Source organism: Balaenoptera musculus, chromosome 5 (genome assembly GCF_009873245.2).
Source record: "Balaenoptera musculus isolate JJ_BM4_2016_0621 chromosome 5, mBalMus1.pri.v3, whole genome shotgun sequence".
Lineage (NCBI taxonomy): Eukaryota > Metazoa > Chordata > Mammalia > Artiodactyla > Balaenopteridae > Balaenoptera > Balaenoptera musculus.
Window position 1 is genome coordinate 52,235,652 of NC_045789.1, and position 25,558 is coordinate 52,261,209.

General features: G+C 40.7%; 1 protein-coding gene across 5 annotated transcripts in view; it reads right to left on the reverse strand.

Annotated features, from left to right (window-relative positions):
* The window catches only part of SLC4A4 (solute carrier family 4 member 4), a 351,691-nt gene that overhangs the window by 293,939 nt on the left and 32,194 nt on the right, over window positions 1–25,558 (reverse strand). For 2 of the 5 annotated variants that reach the window (XM_036852389.1, XM_036852387.1), the window contains exons 1-2: window positions 889–1,048; window positions 476–549 (exon numbers count right to left, since the gene is read on the reverse strand). In XM_036852389.1, coding sequence (XP_036708284.1) covers window positions 476–549; window positions 889–1,016 — 202 coding nt within the window. In that variant the 5' untranslated portion in view covers window positions 1,017–1,048. Of the gene's footprint in view, window positions 1–475; window positions 550–888; window positions 1,050–25,558 lie in introns of those variants that run through there. The other 3 variants (XM_036852391.1, XM_036852390.1, XM_036852386.1) reach the window with 2 other exon arrangements.

Below are 25,558 nucleotides of genomic sequence, written 5' to 3' on the forward strand. Positions count from 1 at the left end.
TTTATCTCCTCAGCTTAGCCCCATGTTTCCTGCAGTAATGGTATCGTTCTCTCTCTGTAACATCTGTTTTTCTACCCTGCAGGCTATAAGAAAGAATATTAGAAGATACTGCCAAATACATTTATATAAATCTAGCAGCTTCCTTGAATTAGTCATTGGAAGGTAGTTAATATTATCTGGCAAAATATTTATTTCTGACAGAGAGGCACAGCTAACATAGGCACCTGCTTCAAAGTAAGACCTTTTTGTTGTTGTTGTCAACCATGCGGGACACAACACTGATTCAGATTCTGATGGTCCACGGAAGTTCTTAGAATTACTCTGTGTTGAAGCAAAATGTGGAGATTAATGAAACTCCACAGATAGGCATGGGTTTTTAACTTCAAAATTATAAGATACATGAAATGCATGAGTGCTATTATTTACAAAGACACATGGATAGGAATATACACTTCCCCAGACCCAGCGAGCTCACCTTCTACTTCTTCTTCATCACACACATGCTTAAGGAAGGAAGCCCCTCTGTCCAGGACGGCTTCATCCTCCATCCTATAGTAATAAAAAAGAAAAAAAGAATGCTCAGACTTCTCCTGGAGTGAGCCACTGGACACAGCCCAGCTTCTGGGCAGGTGAACCTGCAAGCTGCTGCTCATGTTAACAGGGCAGAGTCCCTCTTGCTTTGGTGTCTGCTGCAGCTCCTTCACTCCTTCAGCTTCTCTCATCGGTGCTTGAGAATATGCCGGTCCCACATAGCTCCAGTTCTAACCTTGACAGGGCACCCACAGGGACAGGTGAGAGAAAATCATCTCGATCCTGTAGGCTGGATGTTGGGGGTTCTCCCCTTTGGGATGCGCCCCCAAAAAAAAAGACGAAAGGAAAAAGAAATACCAAGAGAGGAAGTTTGGTGTGCCTGGAGTGCTCGTGATGATCGTTTGTGGAAATCCAGCTTCAGTGCTTAGCTCTTTAAACACCCACTGCATAAAAATGTATACCCTCACACACACACACGCACACATGCACGCCCACCCACGCACAGAAAGCGACAGGGAGTTAGGCTAGTGCACAGTGGAAGCCTAGCTTCCAGCCAGCCTCTTAATACCAGCACAGCCCAGTGTTCTCTGTTGAGTGGCAAGCTTTGAGTCACATGTTGGCCTTAACGGAAATCTGACATCTGAGGATTATCCAGCAACCCGGCTTCGGCAACAGTCACATATATATGCCACCCATTCATTCATTTTCCACATTCTTATCACACGTCTCTCTCTATGTATATCCGACCTGTTAACTCTTCCCTGAAGGGCATAAAGTTCTTCATTTTGTAGCCACATTATGCTGTCCTCCTGTCTCCTTACATAATAGGATGTCTGCAATTTCTTATGCTAAATAAGACCTCAGGATCCATCCAAGTAAGGACAGCGTTTGTACGGCCTCCAGATGCCAAACATGTCTCTGGTTTATAGAATAAGTTAAGGTTTATTTCCATATTCTGTGACTCCTTTTCATTGCATTAACTTTGACATACAGAATTCCATGAACTCTATTTATAGTGAAAGCAGAAAGAAATCCCGAATTGCTCAAATGCTGCTTGTGTCGCACCGGTCTAGAAACAAAGAACGTTCTCTGAGGACAGCTGCCCTATGTCATACCGTACATGAGCTCTGCCAGAGAACGAAATGTTCACTCTGTATTCCATTCATCCAATTATATGCTCGGGCATTGAATACTGTACTGTAGGTCTGTTTTCCATACTGTCTGTATAACTTATTCTTGTGCTTCCCATATTTGTTATCATCTATGTGACATGCACTGAATTCACTTTTTCTTCCTTTCTATTTTAGGAGCATCTCAAAAAGCAACCAACTGAGCTTAAAAAGTCAGAAATTTGGTGTCAGGCAGACCCGGATTTAAAAAACCTAGTTCTACCTCTTAGTATTTGTATCACCTAGAGCAAAGTATCCAACTTTTTTGAGCCTTGGTTTTACCATCTCCAAAATAGGGGGAAATAATATCAACCTTGTAGGAAATTCAAATCAGGTAACACACATGAAAGCACTCAGTTTTGTGCCTAGCACCTATTACATGTTTAATAAAGGTTTATTTCCTTCCTTTCTTCTTCACCTGACCTTTATTGGTGGACAATGCCATGAAGAAACTCATTATTTTTGGAAACCTGCAGAATATCCTTTTTCAGGGATATGGGTCTTATACATAAAAGTTCATCTTTTTTCCTTTCCTACACTCAAACTAAAAATATAAAACTAAATAAAAACAGGACATGGATCAGCCAGCAGGATCACAGTAGAAAAGAAAATGCCTTGAAGATCTGAGAGGTCAAGTCAGTTACCAGCCTCTGTGAGCCTCTGGTTCCCATGAAGATTAAATAATCCAACATATTCACTGATTCAGCAAATATTTATTTAGGGTCTGCTATGTTCCTGGCACTCTTGAGAGGGAGGGGAATACATTTTTGAATAAGGCAGACAAAATGCCTCAAAAACTAATAATAAATAGATGAACAAGGTAATCTTAGCATTAATTGCTTTGCAGAAAACAATAATAATAAGGCAGGGGGCTACTTAGCATAAGGTGGTTCAGATGTGGATTCTGAGGAGGCGACATTTGAGCAGAGATGAAAATGATAGGAAGGAACCAGGCATTTGACAATCTGAGGGCAGAACGTTCCAAGCAAAGGGAATAGCAAGTGTAAAGGCCTTAAGGTGGGAAGAAGTTTAGCATGTTATAGGAACAGAGCAAGGTCAGTGAGGCCGCACAGACAGACAGAAGATCAACGGGAGGTGACAATGCTGGAGGGAATCAGGGCCATGCAGCTCATGGTAAGAAGTTAGAATTTTAGGTGTTACGGCAGCCTCCGAAGAGTTTTAAGATGGAAGGTGACTTGAGCTGTTTTGCCTTTTAAAGGATCACTCTGGCTGCTATGTGAAAAGTGCATAATAGTCAGGAGACAAAAGAAACTAAGAAGCTATCTCAGGAGCCCAGGGAAGACTATGGGAGAAACAGGTTTCAGGGGAGGAACCAAGGGTTCTTTTCTGGCCACTTTATGGTTGAGATGCTTATTATATATAAAAAAAAGAACTGTCAGGCACACAACTAGATGGATGTCTAAGTCTAGAGCTCAGAAGCCTAAGGTTGGAGATAAAAATTGGGGAATCAGTGAATAAAGCTGGTATCTGAAGCTATTACTAGATGAAATGCAGGAATAAAATACAGAAAGAGAGGAGATGACCTAAGATCAAGTGCCAGGCATGCCGGGCAAGCCAACATTTACAGGCAGAGCAGAGGAACAAAAGCAGTCAACGAGGTAAGAGGAAAACCAGGAAGGAGTGATGTCAAGGAAGTTGAGGAAGGAGGAGAGTGCCGCTATCGAGAGGCTGAGAAAGGCCGAGACAGAGAAGAAAAACTTGGGTTTGGCAATATGGAGGTCATTGGTGACGGTGACCAAAGTACTTCAAACATACCATGCACAGCGCTAGACACACAGCCAGCGTTCAGTCATTCCCTTTTCTCTTTCCTGCCCTCCTCCATTCATTCATTCGGTAAATATTTGCTGAGTACCTACTAGGTGCCAGGCACCCTTCCGGGCACTGGAGATACAGTGATGAGCAAGGCAGACAAAGGCTCTACTATAATCCTATCTGCCTTCTCGAAGACTTCCCCTAGCAATCTGAGGGTTGGTCCAAAGAACAAGACCCCATCAGTAATACAGCATTTGTAGACCTAGACAAGGATGACAGCTTAATGGAGAAATTTCCTTAAAAGACCTTGGAAACACAACAAAATCCTGGAGTCCTGTACTACTGCATCTACATTCATAGTACCGTCTCCCCTTCAGGAAACAAAGAGAAGTTTAGCCCACATTTCTTCTCAGAACAAACGCTTTCCATTCCTATCAACCTACAGAATCCAACACAATTTCCCGCAGAATATCATTTCTGTACCCCACCATCAATCACGCTGGTCCCAAATTCATTTATTGACTTTTCACACATCTCCTAAATAAAATGTTTATTAGCCTTTGCACCTAAGCCCTTCCCAAAATCGCATACAACAAACAATCAAAGCAGAATTAAAGGGAGAAAGCAGTAACAACTGAAGGAGACCGTACAAACGTGAAGGCCCAGAGCCCTCTTCCTGGGTGGAGAAAGCTATCTAGCCTAACGGAAGCACTGTCCCCAGGCTCTGTCTGAGTTAGAGTGAGAATAATGGTTGGGGCATTCTTTGGCTCTTTGATACATATTTCACATTCCCTCCAAGACTATACATAGCAAGGAATTAGAAACCTAGTTCTTTCTGATGGGCAATGCAGAGCATCTGTAAGCAGCCTCCTCCTCCCCGTAGGAAAGTGAAAAAGAAAATGCAAACCGAAAAACGTAAAACCTGCACGCCCAGAGCAGCCCTCTCCTCGTCAAGAGCAAGTGCAGCCTGGCACATCTGGGCTTTTGCACCAAGCGCAGGGATTTTACAGCTTTCTTCCATCTTTACACCACAAGCGTCAATTATTTGGGTTTGTGTTCGCCCTCCCCACCAAATCCTCTCAGCAGTTGCTTGCTATTATTAGTAAGACAGAGATATCTTTCAAAATGACCGTCTGACCCAACCAGGTTTCCCCTCTATCAGTAAGAAGAAATGAACTCATCTAGTCCCTAATCAGGCCCCCAAATCCATTCTGAAATGTTCCTTTCACACGAACTGCACTTGCTGAAAACAAAGAAGGGAAGGAGCATGCTTCTAAACAGCTCCCTAGGTTGCTCGCATCGCCAGCGTGAGGCAAAGTTCAGAACAGATTTGGAAGCTTCTCACCATCATCACGGGGATAAGGGTCACACCAGTCAGTATAAAATCCACACGGGGCCAATACCGCCTTCCTTCAACAGGGCCTCTGACAGGAGAAGTTAGACCCCTTCCCCAGAAGTCCACACAACGTGGGGCTTCTCTCATCCTCCATTATTCTGGGACACAAAAGTGATTTAACTGTAACACATGTCAAATCTGCTGCCAAACGGACCGGCTCTCAGCAGCCGGTCCTAATCGCCGAACAGGCTTGTAAGGGTGACTTAAGCCCGGCACGAGAAACATGTGTGCAAAACTGTCAGCCACTGGGCCATGGGCACCCATCTACATTCCACTCCTCTGAGTTCCCACCCCTAGAGCCCTCACCAACTGCCAACGTGCTCACCAGCTAGTCTACACAGAGCAAGCAGCTGCCCCTCAGCCCGTCAGCAAGTGGCAGGCCGCCAGCACACAAGTTTCAGAATGCGCGCATGCCCCGTCACAGTGCTGCTAAAGGTTGAAGGTCTTTGGTGTGCTAGCCTTTAGATGAGCCTCACTTGCCCTCCCACCTCCCTTCTCCCATCCCTCCCCTGTTCTGTCTCCCACGCCAGCATTTCACTCGTCTCCATAGCAACAGCATCTGGTTTCAGGGTTATAACTTTATGCAGAGCAGTTCTCCTCCCAACTGAAGGCTTTTGCCAAAGGATGCACTAGCAGCAAAAAAGGCTGCTGCTTAAGGTGGAGCCACGTGTTCCCTTGTCACCCCAGGAGCGCGGCCATGTTCTGAGCTGCAGGGTCACAGCCGTGGCAGCACCCAGACCCAGGAAAGCGGAAAACAGCCCTCTGACCTCGGCACACTGGTGTGTACATAGAGCAATCATTCTGGGGCTTGTGGCCCCACTCCCAGAGCCAACCCCCTCTCCTCCACAGCCTGTTCTCCACTTAACCAAGCCGCACGTGGATCGAATGAACAGTGGGGCTTTCTGACCGCTTCCAAGAAGGCACCAGACCATGGCACCCTAGGGAGCAGAACGGCTCCAGTTGTTCACAAGTCCACACCCGACTTTGACACCACCGGTTCTTTCCATGCGTACAACTTAATTAGTTAACCTCATATGAAAGTTCATCTCACTTTATCCTCACTAGCTGTTTACAACAGCCAGGGAACCCCATAATCTCTCACTTTACAACAACCTTCCTGTGCACAGCAAATGTTTACACACATGCCCGCACACACCGAAGTGACGCACGCAGAGGAGTGGACAAATACCAGGAAGTGAAGAGTTGTATTATTAGTATTAGCTGTTGCTGTCGTGAAAATTATGTTTACACTGTGCATAAGGGCCTTTCCTTGAGGACTAAAAGGGGTTCATCTCAAGTCTCAGAGCTCAAATGCAGGCTGTCCTTGCTCCTTGGCTGGTCTTAGATCAGATGGGAGGCAAGAAATCAATATTTTCACAGGTCTTTTTCAGGAGCCACACAGAATGCAACGATCAGTACTGACATCTAAAATTATTCCCTCACACACACATCCCGGAATTCTATTTCCTATTCAACTCATATCTAAGAAGTGGGGAACCGTTTCCATCACCCATTATTTGCCAACGTGATGTTTTCTTTCAAACTTTGTAAACCACACAGTGTTTTCCTGGTGCCTTTGTTGTTTTGGAAAATCTGCTGTCCACATTTTCAACATACACATAAAGAACAATATCGGTTCTCCAAAGCACAGGCGACAGGGGAGAGCAATCTCAGTGGCTGCAAAGAGCACTGCCATCTTTCGGCAACATGCGTTCACTACAGGGAAGTGGAGAGCAGGGGCGGAGGAAAAGCTGCAACTGTTTCCTTCCTAACTTCACCCGTCGTCGGGTGCTGAGAGGGCCTTCCACTCCCACAGGGAGGAAGGGAGAAGAACGCGGGTGTGGGCTTAACCGCAGAGACTCCTGGAGCTCTGGACGTAGGTGCCGGGGGAAAGAAACATCAACGTGGCAAACCTGACAAGCATGACTAATGGCAGAGGCGAGTCCCAGCGATCAGGCAGCAGCAAAGCAAAGCAAATCCCCTCCACAGAGTTCAGGGGTGCCCTCAGCAGTCTGGCAATGTACACAGGCCCGAGGCCAGGGAGAAAGGGGTGACAGCCCCACACGAAATCAGACTTCACACCGGATAAAAGGTGAAAATGGAATCCAGAGCAGGATCACGCCAAACATAATTCCAGATTTATGAACTGCATTAAAAGTTCATTTGCACTCTTGGGCATTTATCCTAGAGAAGTGAAAACTTATGTTCACGCAAAAACCTGTACATGAATGTTCAGAGCAGCTTTATTTGTAATAGCCAAAAACTAGTAATTAGCCCAGATGTCTTTCAACAGGTGAATGGTTAAACCAACTGGTATATCCATACCATGGAATACTGCTTAGCAATAAAAAGAAACAAACTACTGGTGAAAAAAAAAGTAAATTGAATGAATCTCCAAGGGATTAGGCTATGAAAAAGACCAATCCCAAAAGGTTACATACTGTATGGTTCCATTTATACAACATTTTTGAAATGACAAAATTTTAGATGCGAAGGACAGGTCTGTGGTGACCAGAGTACAGAGACGGCAGCGGGTGGTGCTCACGGTAATAAAAGGGCAACATGAAAGGTCCTTGCTGAGTTGGTCCTGTTCAGTATCTCACCTGTGGTGATACATACACGAATCTACACAGGTGATAAAATTGTACAGAACTAAAAACACACACATACACACAAAGAAATGAGTACAAATAAAACTGAGGAAATCTGAATAAGTGGATCATAAGTGATCAGTGAATCGTATCAGTGCCAAAGTCCTGGTTGTGATACTGTACTCAAGTTTTGCAAAATGTTAATGGTGGGGAATACTGGCAGTATACAAGTGATCTCTCTGTATTATTTCTCAAATATACATGTAAATCTACAATTATTTCAATAAAAATTTCAATTTAGAAAAGGTCATTTCAAATCTGCTTTTTAAAATTTCCCCTGGAAACTTTATTTAATATGATGGCCAGTTACAGAAGCTGGTCCATCTACACATATGCAGAATCAGGTAAAAGTGAGTGCAAATCCCAGATGTGCCCTTTAGCAACTGTGTAACCTTGGGAACGTTAGTTAACTTCTTGCTTCAGTGTACCTTAAAATGACCCTAAAACACTTCATAAGTGATTTAGGGTATTAAATAAGTTCCCAGAGTAAATATATTCAATTAATTTTAGCTGAATCTAAATCTAAGGTCCCAAGGGTCCAGAGAGTATAGTAGAGTTATTAACAGTCTTACAAGCCCAAAGGCCATAATTCTGTCCCCATAAGCAAATGCACGGGACTGTCAACTGGGGAGACCAGCAATAAACTGCCCCTCAAGGCCAAGGGCCAAACTCCTCTCTCCCATCTTCTGCATGTTGGGGCAAGGTCTCCTACACTGTCCTCAGATTGCTGACTGAGCTCTGAAAGGCTGGAGCAGGCTCGGCGATAAAGGACAGGGAAAGAACTAGTAGCAGGATGGAGACAGCGTGAAGGGTGAGGAAGGGCCTGGAGGCTCAGGGGAGGTGAGGGATGAAGGGAGAAACTGCTGGAGAGGGTATTAAGTGCTGAAAAGGGAACGGCTTGCCTGACCCCCTGGGACATCCTCCTGACTTACCCTTACACCCTTTAATATTTTTTTAATGGGCTGATCCACTTGCTTCCGACCCATATGCTTCTGCTTCTGACCAGAGTTCCTACAACAAAAATTCAGCACTTTGGGCTTTCCTGGTGGCGCAGTGGTTGAGAGTCTGCCTGCCAATGCAGGGGACACGGGTTCGAGCCCTGGTCTGGGAAGATCCTACATGCCGCGGAGCAACTAGGCCCATGAGCCACAACTACTGAGCCTGCGCGTTTGGAGCCTGTGCTCCGCAACAAGAGAGGCCGCGATAGTGAGAGGCCTGCGCACCGCGATGAAGAGTGGCCCCCGCTTGCCACAACTAGAGAAAGCCCTCGCACAGAAACGAAGACCGGAGCTTATCTCTCCACGCCATTCCATTCCCTGAACAGGCTACCATACCTTCGTGTACACGCTGTTTCCTCTAAATACCATGTCATCCTAGTTAACCCATTCTTCAAGATTCAACTCTCTAGAATTCTCTCTACACTCTCAAACACACCCTTCCCCAAGAAGAGCCACGCTTCTTCCTCTGTTCTCCATTGGCTCCTTGAACGTGTCTGCTTCTCACGCAGCAGGTACAACACTGCACTGTCACAATCATTTATTTAACCTCAAGCGACTGTCCTTGGACACATCATGGCAGTTGTCCCCACCACCATATGAGCTCTTTGAGAGCAAGTATCATCTTTCTAGAGCCTTTCTACCTCCAGGGTCAAGCATAGGCGCTACACATAGTAAGTACTCATCAAATGTTGATGAATGAATGGATTGATCCATCAATCAGCCATTCAGGAAGGGGTACAGTGAGGGTACACACATGTTTGGTACTAAGTGCATCTCTAAGTGTAAAGACCCTGAATGTAGTTTTCAAACATGAACCCCATACCCAAGCTAACTTTCAATTACTTGTCAGAACAGTGATTTGCTCCAAAGTTAGAGGGGGAAATGGCTGTGTTGTATCCCTTGAAAAATGTTGTGTCTATGGATGAATTAAGTGATTTTTTAAAGAATAATCTTAACTATCTAATTTTTTCCTTATTGCCTAACTTTAGAACTTAACCTTTCACATAGACTGTAACTGCACTGTGATATGCAGAATTAAATTCAAATGAGAATTTCCCCTTGTCTGCTTAAAAATAAAAAGTTAAGAGGTACCTAGATCTGTCACATAGTAGGTTCTAAGTAAATATGTGCTTAACGACTATATGAAAGAACGAACTTAAATCACAGCTTATAGTGCTTTAAAAATCCAGAAGAGGGCTTCCCTGGTGGCGCAGTGGTTAAGAATCCGCCTGCCAAAGCAGAGGACATGGGTTTGAACCCTGGTCCGGAAAGATCCCACATGCCGTGAAGCAACCAAGCCTGTGCGCCACAACTACTGAGCCCGCGTGCCTAGAGCCTGTGCTCCACAACAAGAGAAGCCACCACAATGAGAAGCCCACACACTGCAACGAAGAATAGCCTCCGCTTGCCGCAACTAGAGAAAGCCCACGCGCAGCAACCAAGACCCAATGCAGCCATAAATAAATAAATAAATAAATTTTAAAAAATAAATTAATTAAAAAAAAAATCCGGAAGAAGCATGAGAAGCTATGAGAAAGCTCAATTTTGTTCCTCAGGCCTGAAACTGGACAAATAAAACTCTGTAATGTGTTTACGTAAACCAATAAAGAAGCTGGATAGCAACTACCTGCAAAAGGAAATTAGGATTTGAAATGTCAACGTAAACTTTGAGCTCTGGAAATTGCAGCCTAACTTTAAATTTATACATAGTCAATGTTAATTATCTGTAGTAATTAGTACAGGGATAGCCCGGATATCCAGAGTTAATTCATACTTCTCATTTGAGTCTGTGACTTTGCATACATTCATTGTGGCTTCTACAGTGACCTCAGGTCAGATCCAAGTTGGCAGGTGGATGGGGACTCCAGAGAAGGTGTTTGTTCCAGGACACAGTGCTGGGAGTCAGCTGGATGGCATCTGAGCTGGTACAGCTCCTGAGATCCCACCTCTGACACCCAGAGCTGACAATGGAGAAACCAGCCTTCCCTTCCCATCCCTACCCAAAGTGGCAGCCACACCATTCACATCTTCCATCATGAACCGCCACATCTGCTGGCAAGGACAAGGCTCCTGGCATTTTATTGATTTCTTGCTACATGCCAGGCAATGTGCTAAGCACCGTGCATGCATTATTTCATTCATGATGCTGTAAAATTTTGCCGAGCTGGCTTAATAATAAGACAGGGATGAAGGTTTTAGCTAAAGGACTTCAATACCTGTAACAATGTAGGGACTGAGAGTAGGGATTCTCATCATCGATTAATTCCTTAAAAGTCTCATGTTTAAAACATTTTCTACATGCCAGGTATTGTGCTAAGCACTTTACAATGCTTGTTTGATTCAATCCTCATGACAACCCCCTAAGGTAAATACTTTTAACATACCCATTTACAGTTGTAATTTGAAGTTAATAATTTACCCAAAATCACACAGTAAGTGTCACAAGAAGACCAGGCAGGAAGTTTAACTTAACCACTCTCTCATACTCCTTCAAAATTAACCAACCCATGTCCATCAGGGATTACCTTCAAGAATTTTTTTTCATATTACTTAACTTCAGTATGCCTTCCTATAACTTCAAATTATATCACTTCCACTCACCTCTTTTCCTATCTTGGTGTATCTACGGGCCAGAAGTTGAAGTATCCTCTAACAGGCTTCCCAAATAAATGTCTTTATTTTTATTCGGCAAACACTTAGGTTAAGCTTACTACGTGCCAGCCACTGTTGTAACTGCTTTACAAATATCACCAGCTCATTTCATTCTGACAATAATCTAATGAGGTATGTACCATTTTTATCATCAACATCTCTGAGGCACAGCGAGATTAAGTTACTTACCCAAAGTCACACAGCTAATAACTGTCAAAGTCAGGATTCAAACCCAGGTGGTCTAGATCTACAGGTCTGTGCTCTTAACCACTACATGTCATGCTGCCTCCCTTTAGCTAATTTGATTGATCTGTTCCAGAGTCTTCAGGAACCCAGGATCACAAATTTAAACAGAGCTTTGGTGAAAGAGCAGACTCACCAGAACACCGACAGAGTATACAGACCCCTGACATTCATAAAACACTTCCCCAACCCTGTTTTGCAAATGCTCAAATTCACAAATATCACCATAACATATAATTTCTGATCTAATGTGTGGTCAAGTGTCACTATACGAGTTTCTGAATTCCCAAGGAAAAGAAGGCTACCAGGATGACAGGCAGTGCAGGGGGTGGGCCATCCACCAGGCTCAGTCTGGGCTCACCAGTGGCACAGGGGGTCACCACTAATGTCTCTATAAAGCACAAATGACTACACGGTATGATCCTTCAGGGCTCCCCGCAAATAGCCAAAATCACAATTGTTAGGTTCACACATGCCAAGGATCTACAGTACCAAAGTCAGAAGAGTACATCGCTCACGATACGGGCTCTACTATTAAGCAGAAAACCGACTTTATCTCATAAACTTTATAAGCACAGTTCACTGTTACATGAACACTGAAGATACTTCTCTAGTCTATGTTCCCTTACCAATGTCTCTTTCCACAATACTGTTCAAAGTTTATCCTTCATTTTCCTAAAGGAATCTCTCAGTGTATATACTTGTGATCAAATTTTCCAAAGTTTAACTTGTCTACTCATTCAGTTAACCAATTTATTAAGTGGCTACTATGAATAGGCCTTATTCTAGGCACTAAGGATAAATCTATAGTGGAAAAATAGACAATAAACAACATTTAAAAGTAAATTGCATAATATGTTAGGGGGTGATACTGCTATGGAAAAATGTAAGCAAGGAAGAGATTTAGGGAGTGCTGGTGGGATGGGGTGGGAGCAGAGTGACTCCCAGTGGCTAGAGCAGAGTAGGATAGGAGATAAGTCCAGAAAGGTCAAACTAAAGGAGGGGCAGGCTGCATGGCCTGGGAGGCTATTCAAAGGACTTTGACATTTACTCTGAGCAACTAGAAACCACTGGGGGTTTCTGAGCAGCCGTAATATTTCCTCAAGCTTACAGTCTTCTTTACTTTTTAAATCTTTGTCATTATATAAACATTTCCATTAAGGTCCTCCCTGGAACCTACTTCTACTCAGAAGGTCTTCCAAGGGCCACAGCACAGAAGGTACAGGCAGGGTCTGCTGAGGCAGCTTCCTACAGCAGCCAGGCCACAGCCTGCCTCAGTCCTCTGTGTGCAGATCAAGGAGCGGACCAACCCACCTTAGAAGACTTTATCCCCAGCGCTCAGCACCAGCACACTGACTTCCGCCTCATGTCAGTCCTCTGAACTAAGGCCAATCTGCATTAACTTATTCATATAATCTTTATTAACTTCTGCCAAACTAGCCTTGAAGTTCATGACTTATGTAGTTGCCACCTGAATCCTCACCTACCTAAATTTGCCCCAGGGACGGCAATTCTCAGTGTTAGAAGATGCCAAAGCAAATGACTAACACGTAGGTATCAAGAAAATAATGTGGAATGGATTTTTTGCTGGCTTTTTAACACCCATGACTCAAATCTATGCTTTAAATAATAAAGGAATATGTTTAAAGTTGTTTTTAACAGTAAATTTTCTGGATTAATCTTGTAAGAACACAAAGGACATGGAAAGATTGCAGATTCCTTAGTTACATCTATTGTATTTTAAGGAAAATGCCTTCAGCTTGTCATCCCTTGTCTAATGATGGAAGAAATACTTGTTTGGCTCTAGTGGCTTCTTAGCAAGGAGTGGGCCACCCCACAGAAGCATGGTACTCCCTAACTTAAAAACACCCTCTTTAACTCTGGTAGATTAAAAAGAAACCTACCAGATGTAACTATCGAACGCAAAATGCAGGTTGAGATCCTGGTTTGAACAAATCAACTGGTTTTAAAAAAACAGGGGGGACAATTAAGGAAGCTTGAATATTTAATTGAGTATTAGATGATACTAACAAATTACTATTAATTTCTATTAGGTATGATAATAGTATTGGGTTTTTTTTAATGTATTTATTTCTTAGAAATATTTTATTAATTGGTGAAATAACACAATGTAGGATTCGCTTTAAAATATTCCAGCCAAAAAAAAAAGCTAGGGGTGTGTGAGACAAGATTGGCAACATATCGGGAATTGTTGAAGCTGCGTAATGGTAGATGGGAGTTCACTGTGCAATTCTCTCCTCTTTTGTTCATGTTTGCTATATTCCAAAATAAAAAGCTTTTTAAAAAATTTCAGGCGGCCGACGCTTTCTGGGGGGAAGGGGTTGGTGGTGGCGGGAGCAGTTAGTGAGCCACACCGCAAACAAGAGCTCACACACACACACACACACAGGTGCGCGCGTGCGTGCACATCCACGCATGCACCCACTGTGTCTCCAGGCGGCGGCCGTGGCTGCATCCCCGACAGCAGCTCCAGGCAAAGTGACAGAGGACAGTGCTGTGATTTGACTAAGTGGACGTCACCTTCAGTCAGTCCCCAGCCATCTGCTGTGTGGCTAACAGGGTCTTGGTGCTCCGGCCAGGTGTCAAGGCTGAGCCTCTGAGGTGGGAGAGCCGAGTTCAGGACATTGGTCCACGAGAGACCTCCTGGCCCCACGTAATATCAAACGGCAAAAGCTCTCAGAGAGATCTCCATCTCAACACAAAGAGCCAGCTCCACTCAACGACCAGCAAGCTACACTGCAGGATACCCTATGCCAAACAACTAGCAAGACAAGAATGCAACCCCACCCATTAGTAGAGAGGCTGCCTAAAATCATAATAAGGTCACAGACACCTCAAAACACACCACCAGACGTGGACCTGCCCACCAGAAAGACAAGAACCAGCCTCATCCACCAGAACACAGGCACCAGTCCCCTCCACCAGGAAGCCTACACAACCCACTGAACCAACCTTACCCACTGAGGGCAGACGCCAAAAACAATGGGAACTACAAACGTGCAGCCTGAAAAAAGGAGACCCCAAACACAGTAAGTTAAGCAAAATGAGAAGACAGAGAAATACACAGCAGATGAAGGAGCAAGGTAAAAACCTACCAGACCAAACAAATGAACAGGACATAGGCAGTCTACCTGAAAAAGAATTCAGAGTAATGATAGTAAAGATATCCAAAATCTTGGAAATAGAATGGAGAAAATACAAGAAACATTTAACAAGGACCTAGAAGAACTAAAGAGCAAACAAACAATGATGAACAACACAATAAATGAAATTTAAAATTCTCTAGAAAGAATCAATAGCAGAATAACTGAAGCAGAAGAACAGATAAGTGACCTGGAAGATAAAAAAGTGGAAATAACTACCACAGAGCAGAATAAAGAAAAAAGAATGAAAAGAATTGAGGACAGTCTCAGAGACCTCTGGGACAACATTAAACGCACCAACATTCGAATTATAGGGGTCCTAGAAGAAGAAGAGAAAAAAAAAAGGGACTGAGAAAATATTTGAAGGGATTATAGTTGAAAACTTCCCTAATATAGGAAAGGAAATAGCAAATCAAGTCCAGGAAGCACAGAGAGTCCCATACAGGATAAATCCAAGGAGAAACACGCCAAGACACATACTAATCAAACGATCAAAAATTAAATATAAAGAAAAAATATTAAAAGCAGCAAGGGAAAAGCACCAAATAACATACAAGGGAATCCCCATAACGTTAACAGCTGATCTTTCAGCAGAAACTCTGCAAGCCAGAAGGGAGTGGCAGGACCAGTGATGAAAGGGAAAAACCTACAACCAAGATTACTCTACCAGCAAGGGTCTCATTTAGATTTGACGGAGAAATTAAAACCTTTACAGACAAGCAAAAGCTGAGAGAATTCAGCACCACCAAACCAGCTTTACAACAAATGCTAAAGGAACTTTTCTAGGCAGGAAACACAAGAGAAGGAAAACACCCACAGTAACAAACCCAAAACAATTAAGAAAATGGTAATAGGAACACACATATCGATAACTACCTTAAATGTAAATTGATTCAATGCTTCAAATAAAAGACGTAGACTGCCTGAATGGTTACAAAAACAAGGCCCGTATATATGCTGTCTACAAGACACTCACTTCAGACCTAGGGACACATACAGACTGAAAGTGAGGGGATAGAAAAAGATATTCCATGCAAAAGGAAATCAAAAGAAAGCTGGAGTAGCAATTCTCATATCAGATAAAATAGAATTTAAAATAAAGACTATTACAAGAGACAAAGAAGAACACTACATAATGATCAAGGGATCAATCCAAGAAGAAGATAGAACAATTGTAAATATTTATGCACCAAATATAGGAGCACCTCAGTACACAAAGCAAATGCTAACAGCCATAAAAGGGGAAATTGACAGTAAAACAAGGAGAGCAGGGGACTTTAACACCCCACTTGCACCAATGGACAGATCATCCAAAATGAAAATAAATAAGGAAACACAAGCTTTAAAAGATACATTAAACAAGATGGACTTAATTGATATCTATAGGACATTCCATCCAAAAACAACAGAATACACTTTCTCCTCAAGTGCTCATGGAACATTCTCCAGGATAGATCATATCTTGGGTCACAATTCAAGCCTTGGTAAATTTAAGAAAATTGAAATCGTACCAAATATCTTTTCCAACCACAATGCTATGAGACTAGATATCAATTACAGGAAAAAATCTGTGAAAAATACAAACACATGGAGGCTAAACAGTACACTACTAAATAACCAAGAGATCACTGAAGAAATCAAAGAGGAAATCAAAAAATACCTAGAAACAAATGACAATGAAAACAGGACGACCCAAAACCTATGGGATGCAGCAAAAGCAGTTCTAAGAGGGAAGTTTATAACAATAAAATCCTACCTCAAGAAACAAGAAACATCTCAAATAAAAAACCTAACCTTACACCTAAAGCAATTAGAGAAAGAAGAACAAAAACTCCCAAAGTTAGCAAAAGGAAAGAAATCATAAAGATCAGATCAGAAATAAATAAAAAAGAAATGAAGGAAACAATAGCTAAGATCAATAAAACTAAAAGCTGGTTCCTTGAGAAGATAAACAAAATTGATAAACCACTAGCCAGACTCATCAAGAAAAAAAGGGAGAAGACTCAAATCAATAGAATTAGAAATGAAAAAGAAAAAATAACAACTGACACTGCAGAAATACAGAGGATCATGAGAGATAACTAACTACAAGCAACTTTATATGCCCATAAAATGGACAACCTGGAAGAAATGGACAAATCCTTAGAAAAGCACAACCTCCCAAGACTGAACCAGGAAGAAATAGAAAAGGAAAACAGACCAATCACAAGCACTAAAATTGAAACTGTGATTAAAAATCTTCCAGCAAACAAAAGCACAGGACCAGATGGCTTCACAGGCAAATTCTATCAAACATTTAGAGAAGAGCTAACACCTATCCTTCTCAAACCCTTCCAAAATATAGCAGAGGGAGGAACACTCCCAAACTCATCCTATGAGGCCACCATCACCCTGATACCAAAACTAGACAAAGATGTCACAAAAAAAGAACACTACAGGCCAATATCACTGATGAACACAGATGCAAAAATCCTCAACAAAATACTAGCAAAGAGAATCCAACAGCACATTAAAAGGATCATACACCATGGTCAAGTGGGGTTTATCCCAGGAATGCAAGGATTTTTCAATATACCCAAATCAATCAATGTGATAAACCATATTAACAAACTGAAGGAGAAAAGCCATATGATCATCTCAACAGATACTGAAAAAGCTTTTGACAAAATTCAACACCCATTTATGACAAAAACCCTGCAGAAAGTAGGCATAGAGGGAACCTACCGCAACATAATAAGGGCCATATATGACAAACCCACAGCCAACATCATTCTCAATGGTGAAAAACAGAAACCATTTCCTCTAAGATCAGGAACAAGACAAGGTTGCCGATTCTCACCACTATTATTCAACATAATTTTAGAAGTTTTAGCCACAGCAATCAGAAAAGAAAAAGAAATAAAAGGAATCCAAATCGGAAAAGAAGAAGTAAAATTGTCACTGTTTGCAGATGACATGATACTATACATACAGAAGCCCAAAGATATTACCAGAAAACTACTAGAGCTAACCAATACATTTGGCAAAGTAAGAGAATACAAAATTAATGCACAGAAATCTCTTGCATTCCTATACACTAATGATGAAAAATCTGAAAGAGAAATTAAGGAAACACTCCCATTTACCACTGAAACGAAAAGAATAAAATACCTAGGAATAAACCTACCTAGGGAGACAAAAGACCTGTATGCATAAAACTATAAGACACTGATGAAAGAAATTAAAGATGATACCAACAGATGGAGAGATATACCATGTTCTTGGATTGGAAGAATCAACATTGTGAAAATGACTCTACTACCCAAAGCAATCTACAGATTCAATGCAATCCCTATCAAACTACCACTGGCATATTTCACAGAACTAAAACAAAAAATTTCACAATTTGTATGGAAACACAAAAGACTCCGAATAGCCAAAGTACTCTTGAGAAAGAAAAACGGAGCTGGAGGAATCAGGCTCCTGGACTTCAGACTATACTACAAAGCTACAGTAATCAAGACAGTATGGTACTAGCACAGAAACTGAAATATAGATCAGTGGAACAGGATAGAAAGCCCAGAGATAAACCCACACACATACGGTCAACCTTATCTTTGATAAAGGAGGCAAGAATATACTATGCAGAAAAGACAGCCTCTTCAATAGTGGTGCTGGGAAAACTGGATAGCTACATGTAAAAGAATGAAATTAGAACACTCCCTAACACCATACACAAAAACAAACTCAAAATGGATTAAAGACCTAAATGGAAGGCCAGACACTATCAAACTCTTAGAGGAAAACACAGGCAGAACACTCTATGACATACATCAGAGCAAGATCCTTTTTGACCCACCTCCTAGAGAAATGGAAATAAAAACAAAAATAGGCCTAGGCGGGGCGACGTTCAAGCATGGGGCGGGGCCTCTGCTTAGGACCTACGCGGAAGGGGACAGGCAGCACGTGGAAAGGAGGGCCTCTGGAGTGTGGAGTTCTGGAGTTTGTAGAGATAGCCTCATCCACCAGAGGGCAGACAGCAGAAGCAAGAAAAACTATAATCCTGAAGCCTGTGGAACAAAAACCACATTCACAGAAAGACAGACAAGATGAAAAGGCAGAGGGCTATATACCAGATGAAGGAACAAGATAAAACCCCAGAAAAACAACTCAATGAAGTGGAGATACGCAACCTTCCAGAAAAAGAATTCAGAATAATGATAGTGAAGATGACCCAGGACCTCGGAATAAGAATGGAGGCAAAGATCGAGAAGATGCAAGAAATGTTTAACAAAGACCTAGAAGAATTAAAGAACAAACAAACAGAGATGAACAATACAATAACTCAAATGAAAACTACATTAGAAGGAATCAATAGCAGAATAAATGAGGCAGAAGAATGGATAAGTGACCTGGAAGACAGAATGGTGGAATTCACTCCTGCAGAACAGACTAAAGAAAAAAGAATGAAAAGAAATGAAGACAGCCTAAGAGATCTCTGGGACAACATTAAACGCAACAACATTCGCATTACAGGGGTCCCAGAAGGAGAAGAGAGAGAGAAAGGACCAGAGAAAATATTTGAAGAGATTATAGTCGAAAACTTCCCTAACATGGGAAAGGAAATAGCCACTCAAGTCCAGGAAGCGCAGAGAGTCCCATACAGGATAAACCCAAGGAAAAACATGCCGAGACACATAGTAATCAAATTGGCAAAAATTAAAGACAAAGAAAAATTATTGAAAGCAGCAAGGGAAAAACGACAAATAACATACAAGGGAACTCCCATAAGGGTAACAGCTGATTTCTCAGCAGAAACTCTACAAGCCAGAAGGGAGTGGCATGATATACTTAAAATGATGAAAGGGAAGAACCTATAACCAAGATTACTCTACCCAGCAAGGATCTCATTTAGATTTGATGGAGAAATCAAAAGCTTTACAGACAAGCAAAAGCTAAGAGAATTCAGCACCAACAAACCAGCTCTACAACAAATGCTAAAGGAACTTCTGTAAGTGGGAAATACAAGAGAAGAAAACGACCTACAAAAACAAACCGAAAACAATTAAGAAAATGGTCATAGGAACATACATATCGATAATTACCTTAAACGTGACTGGATTAAATGCTCCAACCAAAAGACACAGGCTTGCTGAATGGATACAAAAACAAGACCCATATATATGCTGTCTACAAGAGACCCACTTCAGACCTAGGGACACATACAGACTGAAAGTGAGGGGATGGAAAAAGATATTCCATGCAAATGGAAATCAAAAGAAAACTGAAGCAGCTATACTCATATCAGATAAAATAGACTTTAAAATAAAGAATGTTCCAAGAGACAAGGAAGGACACTACAAAACAATCAAGGGATCAATCGAAGAAGAAGATATAACAATTATAAATAGACATGCACCCAACATAGGAGCACCTCAATACATAAGGCAACTGCTACCAGCTATAAAAGAGGAAATCTACAGTAACACAATAATAGTGGGGGACTTTGCACCTCACTTACACCAATCGACAAATCATCCAAAATGAAAATAAATAAGGAAACAGAAGCTTTAAATGACACAATAGACCAGATAGATTTAACTGATATTTATAGGACATTCCATCCAAAAACAGCAGATTACACTTTCTTCTCAAGTGCACATGGAACATTCTCCAGGATAGATCATATCTTGGGTCACAAATCAAGCCTCAGTAAATTTAAGAAAATTGAAATCATATCAAGCATCTTTTCAATCATCTCACAATGCTATGAGATTAGAAATGAATTACAGGGAAAAAAACGTAAAAAACACAAATACATGGAGGCTAAACAATACGTTACTAAATAACCAAGAGATCACTGAAGAAATCAAAGAGGAAATCATAAAATACCTAGAGACAAATGACAATGAAAACATGACGATCCAAAACCTATGGGATGCATCAAAAGCAGTTCTAAGAGGGAAGTTTATAGCTATACAAGCCTACCTCAAGAAACAAGAAAAATCTCAAGTAAACAACCTAAACTTACACCTAAAGGAACTAGAGAAAGAAGAACAAACATAACCCAAAGTTAGCAGAAGGATAGAAATCATAAAGACCAGAGCAGAAATAAACGAAATAGAAACAAAGAAAACAATAGCAAAGATCAATAAAACTAAAAGCTGGTTCTTTGAGAAGACAAACAAAATTGATAAACCATTAGCCAGACTCATCAAGAAAAAGAGGGAGAGGACTCAAATCAATAAAATTAGAAATGAAAGAGGAGAAGTTACAACAGACACCGCAGAAATACAAAGCATCCTAAGAGACTACTACAAGCAACTCTATGCCAATAAAATGGACAAGCTGGAAGAAATGGACAAATTCTTAGAAAGGTATAGCTTCCAAGACTGAACCAGGAAGAAACAGAAAATATGAACAGACCAATCACAAGTACTGAAATTGAAACTGTGATTAAAAATCTTCCAACAAACAAAAGTCCAGGACCAGATAGCTTCACAGGTGAATTCTATCAAACATTTAGAAAGAGCTAACACCCATCCTTCTCAAACTCTTCCAAAAAATTGCAGAGGAAGGAACATTCCCAAACTCATTCTATGAGGCCACCATCACCCTGATACCAAAACCAGACAAAGATACTACAAAAAAAGAAAATTACAGACCAATATCACTGATGAATATACATGCAAAAATCCTCAACAAAATACTAGCAAACAGAATCCAACAACACATTAAAAGGATCATACACCATGATCAAGTGGGATTTATCCCAGGGATGCAAGGATTCTTCAACATATGCAAATCAATCAGTGTGATACACCATATTAACAAATTGAAGCATAAAAACCATATGATCATCTCAATAGACGGAGAAAAAGCTTTTGACAAAATTCAACACCCATTTATGATAAAAACTCTCCAGAAAGTGGGCATAGAGGGAACCTACCTCAACATAATACAGGCCATATACGACAAACCCACAGCAAACATCATTCTCAACGGTGAAAAACTGAAAGCATTTCCTCTAAGATGAGGAACGACACAAGGATGTCCACTCTCACCACTATTATTCAACATAGTTTTGGAAGTCCTAGCCACAGCAATCAGAGAAGAAAAAGAAATAAAAGGAATACAAATTGGAAAAGAAGAAGAAAAACTGTCACTGTTTGCAGATGACATGATCCTATACATAGAGAATCCTAAAAATGTCACCAGAAAACTACTAGAGCTAATCAATGAATTTGGTAAAGTTGCAGGATACAAAATTAATGCACAGAAATCTCTTGCATTCCTATACACTCATGAAGAAAAATCTGAAAGAGAAATTATGGAAACACTCCCATCTACCATTGCAACAAAAAGAATAAAATACCGAGGAATAAATCTACCTAGGGAGACAAAAGACCTATATGCAGAAAACTATAAGACACTGATGAAAGAAATTAAAGATGATACCAACAGATGGAGAGATATACCATGTTCTTGGATTGGAAGAATCAATATTGTGAAAATGACTATACTACCCAAAGCAATCTACAGATTCAATGCAATCCCTATCAAATTATCAATGGCATTTTTTACGGAAGTAGAACAAATCATCTTAAAATTTGTATGGAGACACAAAAGACCCCGAATAGCCAAAGCAGTCTTGAGGGAAAAAAACGGAGCTGGAGGAATCAGACTCCCTGACTTCAGGCTATACTACAAAAGCTACAGTAATCAAGACAATATGGTACTGGCACAAAAACAGAAATATAGATCAATGGAACAAGATAGAAAGCCCAGAGATAAACCCATACACCTATGGTCAACTAATCTATGACAAAGGAGGCAAAGATACACAATGGAGAAAAGACAGTCTCTTCAATAAGTGGTGCTGGGAAAACTGGACAGCTACATGTAAAAGAATGAAATTAGAACACTCCCTAACACCATATCCAAAAATAACCTCAAAATGGATTAGAGACCTAAATGTAAGACCAGACAGTATAAAACTCTTAGAGGAAAACGTAGGAAGCACACTCTTTGACATAAATCACAGCAAGATCTTTTTTGATCCACCTCCTAGAGTAATGGAAATAAAAACAAAAATAAACAAATGGGACCTAATGAAACTTCAAAGCTTTTGCATAGCAAGGAAACCATTAACAAGACAAAAAGACAACCCTCAGAATGGGAGAAAATATTTGCAAACGAATCAACAGACAAAGGATTAATCTCCAAAATATATAAACAGCTCATGCAGCTCAATATTAAAGAAACAAACAACCCAATCCAAAAATGGGCAGAAGACCTAAATAGACATTTCTCCAAAGAAGACATACAGATGGCCAAGAAGCATATGAAAAGATGCTCAACATCACTAATTATTAGAGAAATGCAAATCAAAACTACAATGAGGTATCACCTCACACCAGTTAGAATGGGCATCATCAGAAAATCTACAAACAACAAATGCTGGAGTGGGTGTGGGAAAAGGGAACCCTCTTCCACTGTTGGTGGGAATGTAAATTGATACAGCCACTATGGCGAACAATATGGAGGTTCCTTAAAAACTAGAAATAGAATTACCATATGATCCAGCAATCCCACTACTGGGCATATACCCAGAGAAAACCGTAATTCAAAAAAACACATGCACGCCAATGTTCGTTGCAGCACTATTTACAATAGCCAGGTCATGGAAGCAGCCTAAATGCCCATCAACAGACGAACGGATAAAGAAGATGTGGTACATAAATACAATGGAATTACTCAGCCATAAAAAGGAACGAAATTGAATCATTTATTGAGACGTGGACAGATCTAGAGACTGTCATACAGAGTGAAGTAAGTCAGAAAGAGAAAAACAAATATCGTATATTAACGCATGTATGTGGAACCTAGAAAAATGGTACAGATGAACCGGTTTGCAGGGCAGAAGTTGAGACACAGATGTAGAGAACAGACGTATGGACACCAAGGGGGGAAAACCGCAGGGGGGTGGGGATGGTGGTGTGCTGAATTGGGCGATTGGGATTGACATGTATACATTGATGTGTATAAAACTGATGACTGATAAGAACCTGCAGTACAAACAAACAAACAAACAAAAAAACAACTAATACTAAACTTTCTTTGGGTTATTTGTATGGAAATATGTTAATATAAATGTTTCAGACATTACATGAAAAAAAACAAAAACACAAAAAAACAAAAAAACCCAAAAATAAACAAATGGGACCTAATGAAACTTCAAAGCTTTTGCACAGCAAAGGAAACCATAAACAAGATGAAAAGACAACCTTCAGAATGGGCGAAAATATTTGCAAATGAAGCAACTGACAAAGGATTAATCTCCAAAATTTACAAGCAGCTCATGCAGCTCAATATCAAAAAAACAAACCACCCAACTCAAAAATGGGCAGAAGACCTAAATAGACATTTCTCCAAAGAAGATATACAGATTGCCAACAAACACATGAAAGGATGCTCAACATCACTAATCATTAGAGAAATGCAAATCAAAACTACAATGAGCTCTCACCTCACACTGGTCAGAATGGCCATCATCCAAAAATCTACAAACAATAAATGCTGGAGAGGGTGTGGAGAAAAGGGAACCCTCTTGCACTGTTGGTGGGAATGTAAATTGATACAGCCACTATGGAGAACAGTATGGAGGTTCCTTAAAAAACTAAAAATAGAACTACCATATGATCCAGCAATCCCACTCCTGGGCATATACCCTGAGAAAACCATAATTCAAAAAGAGTCATGTACTGCGATGTTCATTGCAGCTCTATTTACAATAGCCAGGACATGGAAGCAACCTAAGTGTCCATTGACAGATGAATGGATAAAGAAGATGTGGCACATATATACAATGGAATATTACTCAGCCATAAAAAGAAACGAAATTGAGTTATTTGTAGTGAGGTGGATGGACCTAGAGTCTGTCATACAGAGTGAAGTAAGTCAGAAAGAGAAAAACAAATATTGTATGCTAACACATATATATGGAATGAAAAAAAAAAAAAAAAAGCATAAGCTGGGACGAAGTGAGAGAGTGGCATGGACATATATACACTACGAAATGTAAAATGGATAGCTAGTGGGAAGCAGCCTCATAGCACAGGGAGATCAGCTCGGCGCCTTGTGTCTACCTAGAGGGGTGGGATAGGGAGGGTGGGAGGGAGACACAAGAGGGAGGAGATATGGGGATATATGTTTATGTATAGCTGATTCACTGTTATACAGCAGAAATTAACATACCATTGTAAAGCAATTATACTCCAATAAAGATGTGAAAAAGAAAAAAGAAAAAACAAGACAGTAATGTCACACATTGCCAAATAACAGGTTTTTGCTATTGATTATATCAGATAAACTTTACACCTTTGCTGGAATATGTGAGTTTGAAAACTTAAGATAGCAGATTCAGCAGACGCAGGTACAGAGAGACCTGACATTTCTCTGTTTAATCATCACTCAACTCATAGATGAAGGTATTAGGAGACAGAAAGGATTGTGATGCTAAAGTTAGTATTGGCACTTGAATTAGAATTTGTCTTAAAAATATCAGTTTGCTTCGAAGCATGCTACACAGACCTTAACCATGTTTCTGTCTGATCCTTTGTGAAATGAAAATGCCAATACAGAATGAACTGTTTTGATAAGCTTCCTCACAATTTTAGACTATATTTAAAGTTAATCCCTAAGAACTAATATGCAATGATGCCATTTTCCTGATTTTATTTTTATGAGTCACAGTTATATATCCTACAGCTTATCTGATTTGAAAATGGTTGTCATGTTTGGAGAAAGTTAATATTGAGTCATGCCAAAACCTTAATAAACTTAGCCTTGAACTAATATTTCAGGCTCATGGGCGATCTCTGTATGCTGAGATAGATTTTAGTATTAAAGAAATGCAATAGTGACCTTTCCATAAAACCTTAATAAAATTACTTTGTGATATTAAAAAATTTTTTCTTTAAATAAATAATAAATAAATAAA